The 16,674-nt window shown below is 46.5% G+C and overlaps 1 protein-coding gene across 2 annotated transcripts in view; it reads left to right on the forward strand.

Moving 5' to 3' along the window:
• LOC118617564 (heat shock transcription factor 2 binding protein) overlaps positions 1-16,182 on the forward strand; it is a 100,680-nt gene extending 84,498 nt beyond the window's left edge. For both annotated transcript variants that reach the window (XM_036243548.1, XM_036243549.1), the window contains one exon: positions 15,974-16,182. In XM_036243548.1, coding sequence (XP_036099441.1) covers positions 15,974-16,182 — 209 coding nt within the window. The remainder of the gene's footprint in view (positions 1-15,973) is intronic.
• The last annotated feature ends 492 nt before the right edge of the window (positions 16,183-16,674 follow it).

Below are 16,674 nucleotides of genomic sequence, written 5' to 3' on the forward strand. Positions count from 1 at the left end.
TTGAACCCGAAACCCTTTTTTGGTGTACGGAACAATGCTCCAACTAACGGAGCCAACTGGTCCGGACTTACTTGGTTCTGAAGTGCTGTTGTAAAGTGCATGCCCATTTAGGGTCGTTCTGTCCTTTCAGTGAATGGTGCCTTTATCATTGCAAAATGTCCTTTCTCACCCTGGTATCATCCTTCCTCAGATCCTGCTTTGCCCTTGGTCAGTGTAGCCACTGCAGCTTCCTCTTGATTAGTACTAGTATATCCGCATATACAGGTGTCCCAAAATGTATTCAGGGTGTCTGTAGATTCTATTACATTTTGAAAATGAAATAAATTTTTTTTTATTATTATTATTTTTTTTATCCTCACCCGAGGACATTTTTCCATTTTTTGTTCAGGTAGAGTGGGAGGGAGAGAGAGGAACAGAGAGAGAGAGAAACATCGATGAGAAAGGAACACACCGAGTGGCTGCCACCCGCACGACCAACCAGGGCCGGGGACAAACTGCAACCGAGGCACGTGCCCTTAGCGGGAACCAAACCCGGGTCTCTCCAGACCGCAGGCCGACGCTCTAACCCCTGAGCCAAACTGGCCAGGGCGAAAATGAAATAAATTTTAATGAACACTGGCTTCATAACTATTCAAAGTTAGGTATGCATTTTTGTGACACCCTATATGAATATTATATATATAATATTAAAAATATATATATATATCCATCATTTTACCCTGTCAGTGTCTTTATGTTTAAATGTAGCTGTATTGTAAACAATATATCATTGTTGGACCTTGTATTTTTAAAATTAATCTGACATGCGTGGCTGTTGTGGCTCAGTGGTTGAGCTTGGACCCATGCACCAAGAGGTTGCTGGTTCAATTCCTGGTCAGGGCACATGCCCAAGTTGTGGGCCCGATCGCCAGTGGGGGGCATGCAGGAAGCAGCCAATCAGTGCTCTTTTTCATCAATGTTTCTATCTCTCTCTTCCTCTCCCTTCCTCTCTCTCTAAAAGTAATAAAGAAAAAAAAATCTTTAAAGAAAATAAAATTAATTTGACAGTGTCTACTTTTAATTGTATTTAGGTCATTTATAGTTAATGTGATTATTAACTTGTCTGGGTGTAAATGTCATCATGCTATTTACTTGTCTTTTCTATTCTTTTTCTTGTTCCCCTTCAATGTCTGGTTTCTTTTGGATTCATTTAGTAGTAGTTTGTGATTCTATTTTATCTCCATTATTGGCTTATTAGCTATATATTTTTGTTTTGTTTTTTAATTTTTCTTTTAGTGGTTACTCTGGGGTATGAAATATGCACATGTTTACCTTATCATAGTCCACCTTCAGAACACCCCACCCGCTGACATAGTGTGCGAGGCTCACGGCCGTGGGCTCCTTCCCTCTCCCATCCTTTCGTTGTCATGTATGTCGAAAACCTCAAAACATTTTTATTTTTTCTTTGAACAGCTACCTTTTAAAGGATCGCAGAGGTGTGAGAGAGCATCTATGCATTCACCTTTTCTGGGGCTTTGCACCCTATGTGCAGACCCAGTCTCCACCTGGTCCTTGTGCCTGAGAGCTCTCAGCATCCCTGAGGTGCAGGTCTGGGCGTTGAGTTCCCTCAGTCTCTGGTTGTCTTCCAAAGTGTTCCTTCGCTTTCTTTTGGGAAGATATTTTCGCTGGGTGCAGAATTTGAGGTTGGCAGGTTTTCTTCTCCCATTACTTTAAAGGTGTTGCTCTACCATCCTCTGGCCTGCGTGGTTTCTAACAAGGTGTTTGTTGCCATGTGTACCTGTGTTCTTCTCTAACATGCTTTCTTCTCGTTGCTTTTAAAAGTTGCTCTTCATCACTGGTTCTCGGCCGTTTGATTATGATGTGCCGTGGCGCAGTTTTATCTTGTTGGATCTGTCGGTGTGTAGTTTACCTTAAATTTGGATATTTTTAGCCATTACTTCTTCAAAATGTGTGTATGTCTTCTCCCCATCTTCTTCTAGGGATCCAGTGACATGCTGGATATTGTCCCATGGGTCACTGGTACTTTTTGCTTTTCTTTTCATTTTTTTCCCCTCTTCACGTGAGGGCAAAAGTCCAGCGAAGAAAATTACAGAATGGGGAAATTTGGTAGATTCATGTTTTCCTTGGGGTTCTGGCCTTCCTCCTCCTCAGAAAGCATGTGGGTGCAGGCTGTATGTGCCCACCACCCTCCTCAGCCCCTTCTCCGCCTCTCCCCACGCGGTCCCATCAGAGTGAATAACACGTTTTCTGGCACAAACTCTCATATTTAACATTTACTACCCATAGACTAAACTTTCTGGAAAACCAAACCAAAAGGTAATTCTTGGAAAGATCTTTCAGATAAGATTCCTAAATTGTCAGGCCATAGGTAGGTGATAGTCCTCATGGCTGAAGGAGGCATGGTATCCAGAGACCTACTAGCAATACTTATTGAGTACCAGCTCTGCCTGGCACAAGCTTACGCGTGTCACCTCCTGCAAGGCTCTGAGACTCTGAGACGGGTGTTCTTCCAGTTTATTGATGAGGAAGCAGAGCCTCAGAGAACATGGACACCATCCTTGTCAAGGCCAGTCATTCAGAAGTACTGTGTGCAGTGTGCTCATCTGGCTCTGCGCCTGAGCATGTGTGTTTTCTCCTGAGCAATGCCGAATTTATAAATTAAACCTCCCTTTAACTTAAACTGTAATAGTTACGTGTTGCCTCCACTTAATACATGACACCATCCTGAGGCTTCGTGTTTGCCAGCAGTGTCTTTCCCGGTTACTGACACCTGCTTATTCGAGTGCATTTTGGCACGTGCTGAAGTGGGACTAAACTGCTTGTGATTCAGGCTCCGCATACACATCCGAGCTGACCCATCTGCCACGCGGGTGTATTTTAGAAAAGGAGCAAATTCCTCATTGGGCTTAGCAACACCTTTTCCACTTCCCTCTGTGTGTGATCTGTTGTCTAAAGTATCGTGTTGAAAAGTTGAGAAGTGGTTTTGGAAGGAGGCAAGTGAGGAATCTGTGCTAGAGTGTAATTCAGAAACAGACGAGCTAATGCGAGAAGCCAAGATGAGGGGGTTTCAATTTGTAATGGTTGAAGTAATAACATCTCTTTGAATTTTGGAAAGAAAAATTAGAAGCATAAAATAGGCTATAGTTTCACGAGTCCATCCGTCTCACAGGGATCTAATGGTTCGGTGCAGTATGTTCCCGGACCTCCAGAGCCCAGCTTGAAGCCGCTCCCTAGGAGCCTTTCCAGACATCCTGGCCCCCAGGCCAGTCATTCCTTTTCCAGAGCCCATGGTGAGCTTTACAAAGGGACTCACATTTGCACTTTCTGATCTGTTCCTTGTTAATGGCCTGGAACTATTTTATTTTTAAAAAATTCCCTGCCCTGGACAGTGTTGCTAGTGGTTAGAGCATCAGCTCGCACACTAGGGGTCGCAGGTTTGATTCCTGATCAAGGGCACATACCTGGGTTGCAGGTTCGATCCCCAACGCCCCCCCCCCCCCAGTCATGCTGTGTTTGGGAAGCAGCCAATCTATGTGTCTCTTCTCACATCAGTGTTTCCCTCTCTCTCTCCCTCTCTCTCCATCTCCCTCCCTCCCTTCAACTCTCTCTAGAAATCAATAGAAAACATATCCTTGACTGAGGTAACAACCACCACAAAAATTCCTAACTAGGTAATAGACTAGAGACTAGATGTATTTTTTTTTTTTGTCTCCCACGAAGTACCCTGCAGGGGCTCGACATCCCCTCCATAGACTCTGTTGCTGAGCTGAGGGCTCTCCCTGCCCTTGCGGCAGTGGTGAGTTCTACCTGCCTCCCCCTGGATGGTAGGGTACTCTACCCGACTCTGTAGCCGTGGGGTTTTACCTTCCTCATGGCAGTGAGGGGCTCTACCTGTCCTTGTGACAGTGGGAGGCTCAGGTGTCCCCCAGGCTGGTCCCCAGGCACAGGGTGAGCTGGGCTTGGAGCACACTCAGGCAGCTCGTTTTCCCAAGTGTTCACTGAGCTCTGGGCCGTGTCCTAGGAACAGAGGCTCAGAAATGAACGGAGTCCTTCCCTTGTGGAGCTTACATTCAGGGGCAGAGGCTAGACAAGGAACAGAATGGCGTACATCATCAGTACAAATAAAGGTGGAGTGGCATGAGGGTTCCAGAGTGACCACTTTTTTTTAAAAAAATATGTTTTTATTGATTTTTTAGAGAGAGAGGAAGGGAGAGAAAGAAATATTGATGTGAGAGAGAAACATTGATCGGCCGCCTCCCGCATGCCCCCAGCTGGGGATCGAGCCTGCAATCCGGCATGTGTCCTGACCGGGAATCGAACTAGGGCCTCTCAGTCCATAGAATGATGCTCAGTCCACTGAGCCACACTGGCTGGGCAAGAGTGACCATTCTTTAGGGTCTGCTCCTTAGGCATTTGAGTGGAGACCTAAGTGAAGCAAAGGACAAGCATGCAGAGATCTGCGAGCAGAGCATCATGGGCCAACAACAGACAGCAGGTGGGCCCTGCAGCAGCCTCAGGCAGTGAGAATGTGGGAGTGGAAGAGGCCAGTGTGGCTCGAGAGGTTGCAGGCAGTGGCAGGAGAGGAGTCGAGAGTTGGGCCTGGATCCCTGAGGGCTGGTGTACAGCTGAGAAGACCTTGGACAGCACTCTGAGCAGGGCAGGCTATGGGCTGATGGGCTGTGTACTAAGCTCATTCTGGCTGCTGTGGGGGAGGCCGAGAGGAGTCAGAGGCAGTTGTAGGAGGTTAGGTGAGAAGACTGTGGCAGTGTGCCCAGGGTGAGAGCAGTGATGATGATCAAGGTGACCGGATTTAAGGTACACTGCGAAGGGACGGGCAGATGAGGGAGGGAGGTCCAGGGTGACACTTAGGTTTTGGGGTTAGTGGTGGTGCTGTTGGGAGTACTGCAGAGGAGCAGCAGAGGAATCGAGTTTAGTTTGATGTGTGTAAAGTTTGAGACCCCCATTCCACATTCAAAGGGAATGTGTAGGGAACTTGTGCCTTTGAGAGAGGTCAGGGCTCGGTGTTGGACTCTCCGGGACTCATCCCCTGGTGACTCCCTGCGGCAACAGGAGCACTGCAGGAGCACTTATGCAGGATGACAGGGTGCTCAGGCAGTATTGACAGCACCCACAGAGTATTTGCTCACTGTTACTATATTGCAGTGCTAAATTAACTCAAACTGCTGTTTTCATATGTGGGCTCTTGCGGCAATATAGAACATCGTGAATCTGATCTGTCTTCATGCTACGGCTCGATTACTGTCTCCTGGCTGGAGACTTAGAACAATAGTTTTGGTTGATTTGTGAAAGTGGATTTTGTTCTTATTTTAATGGGATTTTTTCTTGATCCAAGGAATTTTTCTTCCTCATCATAGAGAAGTAATTGTAGAGAAACCTATTGTGTTGCTTCTCTCAGGGGTAACATGCATTTTTATTTACACATAGGGGCTGATGGGTACAGTAAGAACCTGAAAGAAATCATTAGAGGCTGTTGCAGGGGCTCAACAATTGCCACCCGGGAGAAAACGTGGTGATGGCTAAAGAGCTTCAGAGAGAACGTGACAAAGTGAGAGATTTTCTAAATGCCTGCTTGTCACTTGGAACAAATAGTGTACGCAGCATGACATGGGGGTTACTTGGATTTTAATTGAGAACACTGGTGGCTTTTTAGAGATATTTGTACATTACGACTTGATGTTCAAGGTACCTATTTCTTTAACCTAATGAAAAATGACCTGTAGGCAACAAAGGAAAACCAAGTAAATATTTCATTTCATGGCTGGGTGAGCTGCTGCAGTGATGTGTAGCTTGTTTTGAAAAGCATTCTTTCCAGAATTTGTCCAAAGTTGGACTCAGACTTGAGTCTAATAAACAGTCAGCTGGGGCTGCCCCCTGCTCCCTGCCCCCACCCCCCAGAGCAGAGATTCCCACTGCAGGGTATGAACAGCAACCCTCCTGCCTGCCTGGAAACCCACATGCACCTTGCATGCAGTGGGACTCCCTGTGATGAGGTGCAGCATGGGCAAGTCTGCAAAGATGTGAACATTGTGCACAGCGCTGGGTTTCGGTCTGTGAGAGTTCCTGCCTTGTAGTCTGTGTTAAAGAGCTAGAAATTTGCAGGGAAGGTATATTAGTCAGGGTTCCCCAGAGAAATGGAACCAACAGGATCTGTCTGCCTGCCTGCCTGCCTGTCTGTCTGTCTGTCTGTCTATCTATCTATCCATTTATCTATCTATCTATCTATCTATCTATCTATCTATCTATCTATCCATCCATCCATCCATCCATCCATCCATCCATCTAAAGAGGCGATATAGGAACTGGCTCATGTAATTATGAAGGCCAACAAGTCCCCAGGTCTGCCTTCTGCAAGCTGGAGAGGCAGGGAAGCCAATGGTGACATTCAGTCTAATCCCAAATGCCCGAACACCAAAAGAACTGATGTCTGAAGGCAGGAGATGATACCACACTTAGGCAGAGAGAGTGAATTTGCTCCTCCTCTGCCTTCTTGTTCTGTTCAGGCCTCTAAGGATTGAATGATGTCATCCACACTGGTGAGGGTGCTCTTTATTCAGCCTGTGGATTCGCCTTCATGCACACCCAGAGAAAGCATGTGGTTCCAGCTGTGTACTTAGCCCAGTCCAGTTGACACATGAAATTAATTGTCACAGAAGGCAAGACTTAAACTAGTTTAACACAGTACAAAGAACTTGATGAGATGATGATAACTAGCCCTTCTCAGTGTGGCTCTGTGTTGGGCCTTATCCTGAGCACATTGCATGCATTTAACTCACATAATCCCTTCACCAGTCCTGTGAGGTCACTACTCATGTCACCCAGGGATCAAGTGGCAGAGCTGGGACCTGAACCAGGCAAGGAGGCTCCTCATAGCATGAAGGAGGGGTCCCTGGAGGAACGATGTCAGTGTGGCCCTAAGTGGGTGGCAGGGAGAACTGACCCACTTGCTAGGCTGTCAGGTAGGGGAACAGCAGGAGTTTGGTTGGCCTGCAGATGTGGGAAGGGCTTCTCTGGAATGGCTTCAGCAAATTGTTATTTTTCTTTCTGTCCCCTCCCTGCCTTCTCCCCTTTCTTCCTTTTTTTCTTCCTTCTGTTATCAAAATTAATTTAATAAATACACATATTTAGAGAAAAGTGTATAAAACATAAAACCAAAGCTAAGAGAATTATCACAAAGGAACACTTTTTTTTTTATCCTCACCCGAGGACATTTTTCCATTTTTTGTACAGATAGACTGGGAGGCAGAGAAAGGAAGAGATAGAGAGAGAGAAACATCGATGTGAAAGGGACACATCAAGTGGCTGCCACCGCACGACCAACCAGGGTCAGGGACAAACTGCAACCAAAGTACGTGCCCTTAGCAGGAATCGAACCCGGGTCTCTCCAGACCGCAGGCCGACGCTCCAACCGCTGAGCCAAACCGGCCAGGGCAGGAACACTTTTTAACACCACCCAGACTGAGAAACGGGGAGTTACTGGCTCCCTCCTAATCACTTCCTGCTTCCTCCTGGTTCCCATTTTTGAACGCTGTATAAGTGGAATCATGCTTCTGTGCTGGCTTCTCCTTCGCATTCTCTCTGTGAGGCTGCTCGTGTGCTGCAGGCCCTGTAGACACGCTCATTGCTGCACGGGCGCTCGCAGCACCGCAGGCAGCCAGGCAGCGTCGTTTGTGGGGTGGGGGGTCATGTGCATGCAGGAGGTTAAGCGGCGGCCTCTACACACTAGTGCCAGTAGAACCCCCCAGTTATGACAACCAAAAATGTCTCCCGCCATTCAGAATGTCCCCCAGAGGGCAGAATGCTCCCCCTCAGTGGAGACCCCCTGCTGCACAGGATTCCATAATGTCAACTGGACCACTCACTTACCATTCCGATCGCACACTGGGATTCTTTCTGGATTTTGACTTTAACTGATAAAGCTGCTCCAAAGTTATGGTGCTCCCTGTGGTAAACATGCGTATTTTCTTGTTTTGGTGCACCGGTTAGAAATGGAAGTTTGGGATTGAGGGGAGTGCATGTCTTCAACTCTAGTAGCTTATGCTGGGCTGTTCAAAAGTGGTTGTACCAGGTGTAAATTTCACCAGCGGCACAGACACATTCTGGTTGCTTTCCATTCCCAGGAACACCTGCTGGTGTAGGCCACCTTCCTCAGGCAGTCTGCTGGGGAGGGGTGTTCTCTCATTGTGGTTTGACATGCATTTCTCTGATGAGTTCCTGTGTGTGCTGGGCCTTTTGGATATCATCTATTGTCAAGTCCTATTCTGCCCTCCTACCAGTTTTTCTGTTAGATTGTTGGCTTACTAATTTTTACATTCTGGAAACAGAATCTTTGTTGGTTTTGTAAAAGTTGAACATATATTTTACCACTTCATGTCTTGCTTTATTTCTCTTAATGGTGTCTTTTGATAAATCAGAAGTTCTCCTCTGTCACCGAGAGGCCTTCTTTTTCTTTCTGCCTTTGGCATTTAGTTGTCCCATCTCCCTGCTGTGTGTGTTCTTTCCATATGGTTATCCACGGGCAGCACCGTTACTGGCAGGATTGCCCTTCCCCCACGGCCCCTCGGAAGGTCTGTGCTTTCCCAGCGTCCACGCGTGCTCCGGGCTCCCTGCTCCACCCCGTCCCTGCAGTGCCACATCGCCTCTGGAGAGACGGTCAGACACCTTCCCTTATCTTACTTTCCTTCAAGAATGCCTTTGCTGTCATTGACTCTTTTTCATGTAATTTTTAGACTCTGTGTGTAAAACTCCACAAAGGAAGCTGTTTTGATTTTTATTGAAATTGCATTGAATCTGTAGATCAGTTTAAAAAAACTGATGTCTTTACGGTGTTGAGACTTTAGTAAGTGACATAATATATCTCTTCACTGTTTAGAGATCTTTCTCTCAATAGTATATTGTTTCCCACATAGAGATCTTGAATGTCTTTCATTAATTTACTCCTAGTACCAGTGTTTTCTTCTTTTGAATTATGTAATTCCTTTGTCCTCTGTCACTGGACTCTGTTAACCCCCTCAGCAACTCTATGGCTCTGCCCTACTCAGTGTGGGCACTGCTCCTGGCACTGGGGACACAGCAGGGAGCCCGACAGTCTTGAGTCCTTGCCTTCAGGGAGCTGGTGAATGAAGAGAGACAGTAGAGGAAATAAATAAGCAAAACAGCCTGGCCAGTGTGGCGCAGTGGATTGAGCATCATCCCATGCACCAAGAGGTCACCGGTTCAATTCCCAGTTGGGGCACATACTCGGGTTGCGGCTCGATCCCCAGTAGGGGGCTTGTAGGAGGCAGCTAGCTAATCGATGTTTCTCTCTCATTGATGTTCTCTCTCTCTCCCTTTCTTTTCCTCTCTCTCTAAAATTCAATGAAAATATATTAAAAATAAATAAATAAGCAAGCAAGCAAAACGTACAGCATGTGTTACGATATTTACTGCCACTGAGGAAAAAAGGTAGGGAAAGGAACAAGAGGGCAGTGTTTACTCTTGGTTTGATTGTGAGGTGTTCACGGAAGGCTGCTGAGCAGCTGACTTCCACACAAAGACCTGCAGGAGGTGGGACACGGGCTCCAGGCGTGTTCCCTGGAGGGACAGGCAGTGTGAGTGCCGAGGCTGGGGGGTGGGCACCGCTCTGTTGGAAGAGCAGAAAGGCTTGTGTGGTGAGAACGGCTGCTGGTGGGGAGAGCGGGGTGCGGTCTTGTCCCCTGTGGTTCGGAAAGTGCTGTTTGTGGAATGCCAGCTATGTACGAAGCGTCTCGATAGACACTTTCATGTGTCTCCTCATTCTGTCTACAGCAGCCATGTAGATGACTAACCCTTCCGTCTACAGATGCAAACACACAGGCTGGCTTCACTGCGGTGACGGTGGGAGGCTTCAGGTTACTCACTTCACCCCTATGTGCCACTGTCACGGAGATGAACTCAGCTCACTTCACATTTCACTTTATGCACTTAATACATGAATTTTTAAAACAAGGGTAGTAAGTAAAGATAGACTGTTTGTTTTAACTTAAAGTGTGACTGAGAACAGATAGGCCCTGTGCGCGTGTGAGTGTGTGAGAGTGAGCCGTGCCTTAGGGAGCAGGTCAGCTGTCAGGGGCTCTGGCGGGCCGAGTGTGTCAGGTTTTCTTGGCGTCAGAGTGAGGGCCTGTGTCTGAGAAATGGGGCGTGGGGGTCAGTGCCCATGACGGGCTGTGTCTGAGAAATGGGGCGCGGGGGTCAGAGCCCGTGACGGGCTGTGTCTGAGAAATGGGGCGCGGGGGTCAGAGCCTGTGACGGGCTGGCACAATGTGTGGAGTCAGGGCTGTCTCAGTGCCATCTCCTTGTCTTCTGGTCCTGAGTTAGCCATGGCTCACTTCCCAGAGTGCTGTTTTTTCTGCCCTCTGTTCCCCTCCCCAGTGGGGGAGATGTAAGGTAGACAGAAACACCTGTCACCATCTGGGGAACTCGTGTCCAAGAACCCAGTTGGGGACCCATAGAGCTAAGTCAGTGGGGATGATGAGTGTGTGTCTGGAGAATAGGAAGGGGCGGAGGGGAGGTGGCGAGGGAGTCCTTAGACCTGTCTTCCTATCAGAGGGGGACAGCTGTGGGTGTCAGGGCTTCTTTCTAAGGAAGCTAGGTCAGAATTCACCAGCTTTAGGGTAGAACATTTCAGCTCTGCTTGTGTTCAAAGAAATACAGTCTAACCCAGTTTCTCATCATGTTATTGAAATGAGGCTACATCCTAACCTTCCAGTCTCTCCACAGATAGTATGGGAGGCAAATGTTGCCTGCTGCTAACGATGGTGAGTCCTAGTCCTTAGCCAGCAGTAACCTTCCACCCTGGCCCCTGGCCTGCTGTGCACATGTGACCTGGGCTGACACAACCTGCAGAGCCAGTGGTCTCTTGGCAGCTCAGTATGGACATAGTCCAGTGATTCAGGCCGAGCTGCAGGTGCAGTTTCTCCCAGGTGCTGCTGCGGTGACAGATGTGACGTGGGAGCTGCGGCTTATCAGAGGGTCTGTGCGTGACAGGCACTGGTGACCGAGAGCATAGGGCTGTGGCGGATGTCGCTCAGAGAAGTCCTTTGATCCACTTGTTCAGATTACATGCCTGGTTGATAATTGTCGGTGCCCTGTCAGCATAACTCCTCTTCCCCACACGTCTCCTCCCCACTCCCAAATGACTTACCATTGAAGACATTCCCAGAGAAACCCACCCACTGTTTGGGAAGAGACATGTATGATGCAGCGATTGCGTGTCTGTCCAGAATTTTAGTAGGACTTTGTGAGAACATTATTGTATCTGGTTTGATTTGCCTGAGCTTTAATAATGAAATAGTGCTTTTTTAAAAAGTGTGGTTTTATGTGTATGTTTTTCAAGAACAGGCAGAACTGCTCTATGGTGATGGGAATCAGAACGTCAGGTGCTTGTGGGGAGGCACTGGCTGGAGGGGAAGGGCACAAGGTAGGTGTGTGGTGCTGTCTTGTTAGGATTGTGTTTTACGTGGCGTGTACATCTGTCTGTCAGAACTTTTTGAATTGTACATGAGATTTATGCAGTTTAGTGAAATTAAACCTAATTTTGGCAAGAATCATCCAAGAAAAATGGTTTTATTCATGTAATTTTACATTATGTGTAATAACTAATCCCCATCTAATGAAATAGTGCCCTTTTCCAGTTCGAGTGACATGTAGAAGCTCCACCTCTCTTTATCTTCCCCCATTTGTTCTAAAAGTGTCTGAAATACTCTCCCTGTGTACACTGAAAACCACATCAGATGCTGGAATAATTTTTGCTCAGCCAACGAGCATACTTTAGAGAACTTGAGAGAAGCAGGGTCTTTTCATTATTCTTTCTTTCTTTTTGATGTTCTGAGATTTATTCTCTTCTTATTTCTTTTCTGTTCAGAGAACTTTCTTCAGCTCTTCTCTCTCCTGTTTCTTCCTTTAGATTTACAGAAAAGTTGCAAAAATTGCATGGAGAGGACCCTCACCTATCTTCTGCTAATGTTAACAACTTTCATAACCCTAGAGCAGTTATTGAAATAGGAAACTAACATTAGTACACCCTTATTACCTAATCTTCAGCCCTAATTCAAATTTTGTCAGTTTTCCCACTAATCTCCTTTGTCTAAAAATGGCTTTGTTGAAATACAACACACATACCATAAACTTCAACAACTTATAGTACATAATTCAGTAGTGTTTTTTTTTTTTAAAATTCTCACCTGAGGATATTTTTTTCATTTATCTTCAGATAGGGTGGCAGGAAAGGAGGGAGGGAGGGAGAAAGAGAGAAAGGGAGGGAGGGAGGGAGGGAGGGAAGGAGAGAAGCATTAATGTAAGAGAGACACATCAACTGGCTACCTCCCCACAACCCCAACCAGGGCCGGGGACCGAACCACAACCAAAGCACATGCCCTTGACTGGAATCGAACCCGCAACTCTTTGTTCTGCTGGCCGACACTCTGACTACTGAGCCAAACCGACCAGGCTCAGTAGTTCAGTAGTTTTTAGTGTATTCGCACAGTTGTGCAGCTATCACCACTATTTTGGGATATTTTTATTACCACCATAGAACCCCATGCCCATTAGCACTCACTCCCCATTATTCTTCCCAACCAGTCTCTGGGAACCACTAATCTGCTTTTTGTCTCTTTGGATTTACCTATTTCAGGCAATTCATAAAATTGGAATTTTATAATATGTAGATTTTTGTGTCTGGCTTCTATCATGTTTTCAAGGATCATTCAGGCCTTCTCACTGCTAAATAATAGTCCATTGTGTAGATACACCACATTTTGTTTATCCATTCATCACTTGGACATTTGTGTTGTTTCCACTTTTGGGCTGTGTTATAAATTGTCAAATTAACACTTAGTAAGTGGAGCACAGGTTGCCGGGTGGCGAGCTGTGGTTCAGCAGTAGACCACAAGGGGAACTGAAATAGAGAGTTTATTACTCACGGGTCCTGGAGGAGGGACCTGGGAAACCTGCAGGGGCCCCACGGAAGGTCCAGGCAGACAGACAGAAAGAGGCAGGACCTGGGGCTGAGGTCTGTGGGTGGAGTGTTTTGGGGTTCCTTGACTAGGGCTGGATTTGTCAATTCCAACCCAAAGAGTGGAGGTTGGGTAGCAACACGGGGTCTTACCTAAGGGGTACATAGGGGAAAGCTCTGGGAGGCAGGGGGAGACGGTTGATCTCAGGGCACTGGAGAAATTGTATCAGAACTTATGTTTGCTTGTGACTCTGGGCTGTTACCTAGGGCATGGCTTGCACGAGGGACCAGTGTTAATTTAGGGCCCCACTGGCCCAAGCAGTAGGGAAGGTGAGGCAGCACTACTACCGAGTATCTGAGCTACTCTCTCAACAGGCTGTTATGCATCCCTGTACAGGTTTTTGGGTGATCTAGCCATTCTTTTAGAGTGAATCTGCGACAGCTTCTCTTAGTTTTTCTTCAAAAGAGAATGATTTTAATTCACCTTAATTTCAGAAGGACATTTTCCCTGCGTAAAAGATTCTGAGTTGATAGTTCTTTTGTTTCAACACCTGGAAAATGTTGTGTCACTTCCTTCTGGCCTCCATGGTTTCTGATGAGAAATCCAGTATCATTGGATTGTTTTTCTTCTGTAGGTGAGGTGTCATTTCTCTCTTGCTGCTTCCAAGACTTTTTCTTTGTCTTCAGTTTTCAGATGTTTGGCTGTGATGTGTATCGGCACATATTTCTTGAGGTCTACCCTGTTTGGCGTTTGCTCAGCTTCTTGGATCTGTAGGTTTGTATCTGTTGCCAAACAGTAAAATCTCAGCCATTATTTCTTGGAGTATTTTCCAGCCTTGCTGACTTTCCCTCTCTTTCCAGAACGGCAGTGACATGGATATTAGGTCTTTGTTGTAGTCCCACTGGATGTAGAGGCTCTGTTTTCCCTGTCATTCAGATGGGGTAATTTCTATTGTTCTATCCTCCAGTTCACTGATTCTTTCCTCTGGCCTCTCCATTATGTCTCCTTCAAGTTTTTTAGTTTCAGTTATTGTATTTTTCAGTTGTAATGTTTCCACTTTGTTCTTTCTATCTTCTGTTTCTTTGCTGAGACTTTCTATTTTTTCATTTGTTTCCAGCATGTTACGTTAAGAACTTTTGTGGTTGCTGCTCAGAAACTCCTGTCCAATAACCCAATGTCCTGTCTGTGTTGGTGAATGCCTTTTCTCATTCAAGTTGCTTTACCCATTTCTCAACCTACAGTTGAGCCATCTATGGGAATGCTCTCAGTCTTAAGTAATTAGGTTTTCCATGATTGTCTTAAAAGATAGATTGTATAGCCCTGACCGGTTTGGCTCAGCAGTTAGAGCATCAGCCCTCAGACCAAAGGGTCACAGGTTTGATTCCTGGTCACGGGCACATCCTGATTGCAGGTTCAGCCCCGGGCCCTGTTTGGGGTTGTGCGGGAGGCAACCAATAGATGTGTTTCTCTCCCTCCCTCCCTTCCAGGCTATCTAAAAATCAATGGAAAAACATCCTTGGGTGAGGATTAACAACAACAACAAAAATATAGATTGTGTAGTTATAACACAGAATTTGCTAATCTGTGGCCCAAACAGACCGAGTCCCATGTTATTCTCCCCTGTACAGTTTGGATGCTTATAAACCATTTGCCTTTCCCTTGGTCAGTGTTCCCTTCTGATGCTGTCACCAAGCTGTTTCCTTATGATGATGTCACCGTGAAGTGTTCCCGTTGGGCTGCACCCTAGACTCTGTGTGTCTCATTTATGACCTCCAGTGACTTGTTCTACTTTGCCCTTTGTTGAGGGCTGTCTCTGCAGCCTGCCTAGTTATTTTATTTATTCTGAAATTTTCTTATCATTTGTATTACATCAGCTTTAGCCACATAAAATACAGTCTTCTCATTCATTCAACAAGTATTTATTGTGCTGGATATACAATGATAGGCAAGACAGACAAGGTCCTTGCTTTCCTGAAGCTTTTCAGTGGGAGGGGAGAATTAAATCCACAGAATAATTGGTATTCAGAGAATTAGAACAGGGTGATGGATGACAGGGTGAATGAGATAGTTTCCTTTTCTCCCCCAAGATAGGAGACTCTAACGGTCTGGGCCCAGGACATCCCTGCCCCTGCCCAGGGCACAGCAGGGTTCTCTTTCCTCTCCAGCACAGCAGTCCTCACGATGCCCCATGCCCCGGGGCTCTGATTCACTGGGGACGCTCTGGGTGGGCCTTGTATTGTGGCAGTTCCCACCGAGGGCTTGTTCCGTGCACTCTTTCAGTTTACTTTCCTGAAAGGTTTTTAAGGGTAGTGCTAAGAAAGAGGTACTGATTTTGAGTCTGGTTCCAATCACAATACCCAGTCCAGAAGCGAATTGTTAGTGGCATGTTAGGCTCCCACAGGGAGAAATGGTCAGGAGAGCTGGGCCACCTGGTTAAGGAGTGGTGCTCTCTGATGGACTTGTTTCAGTCTAGCTGTTTCCAGTCACTGCTACAGTGTACACAGGGCTGCCAGGTTCTGCACCTCCCGTGGGAAAATGGAATTTGGTGAGTGTTGTGGCCTGTCACTCTGGAACCCAGTGGGAGCAGACGTCATGTCCATATGTTGTTTCTGAGGAATTTGCTGCAATCAGAGTGAAAGTGAAGTAATACCTTTAAAAACAGAAAACAGTCTTGCAAGTGGACAGAATTACAGTCAACAACATGAAAAGCCCTCATATTTTTAGTTCAGCATTTTAAAGTTATGTGATTGTAAGTAATATATGAAGATGGGATGTTACTAAACAGATGACAATTGAGTTTTGTCACACTGCTCTTATTAGCTAAGCTTTTACATTGAGAAGTGATGCTGTTTCTGGTCAGCTTGCAGTTTTCAAAACCATCAAATCTATAATTCAGAAGATTCAAGAATCCTTGAGGGTTAGTGTCTACCCCGAGATTCCTGTAGGAGTTTTATTCTGAACAGAGTGTTACCTCTCTCCCCTAGATCCAGACGCAGAGGTGTGTCTTCATGTTTTGCGACTTGTCCAGTCAGTGGTTCTGGAACCAGAAGTGTTCTCCAAGTCGGCCTCCGAGTTCCGGAGCTCCCTGCCCCTGCAGCGCATCCTGGCCATGTCCAAGAGCCGCAACCCCCACCTGCAGACCGCGGCCCAGGAGCTCCTGGAAGACCTTCGTGCTCTGGAGTGTGATGCGTAGGCATGTCCCTTCCCCTTCCCCAGGTCCCCACTTTGAGTTCTCAGACCATCACCATGTGCCATGTGTTACAGATGGCCAAATGCTCTTGACTAGAGATGGACATGAATTAATATGTATCCACACAACTTCCTCCTGGAAGTGAAGGTACTTGTGGGTGGTTCATTAATCTTGCCAAGGGGAGCCCGAGAAAAAAATCCATCCTGTCGCAATGGCCACGTCAGCTGTACCTGGCTTCTCAGAGCAGCTCCTGCTGCCCAGGAGACTTCCTGAGACCTGGGGGTCCCCACTAGAAGTGAGAGATGAAAGAACCACCTACCCCACGGGTCAGCATTTTCCTGAGACACAGTTCTTTGAAAAACAATTCATTCTCTCTCTAGTAATTATAATTAATCCCCCAAATGCAAGTTTACCTTTTGGTGAACCTGCTAGTTCAGGTGCCATGGACATTTTAGTTCTATATTTTTGTGCCTCTTTTATTTTTGAATAAAGAAA

The sequence above is a fragment of the Molossus molossus genome, unplaced genomic scaffold (genome assembly GCF_014108415.1).
Source record: "Molossus molossus isolate mMolMol1 unplaced genomic scaffold, mMolMol1.p scaffold_m16_p_5, whole genome shotgun sequence".
Classification (NCBI taxonomy): domain Eukaryota; kingdom Metazoa; phylum Chordata; class Mammalia; order Chiroptera; family Molossidae; genus Molossus; species Molossus molossus.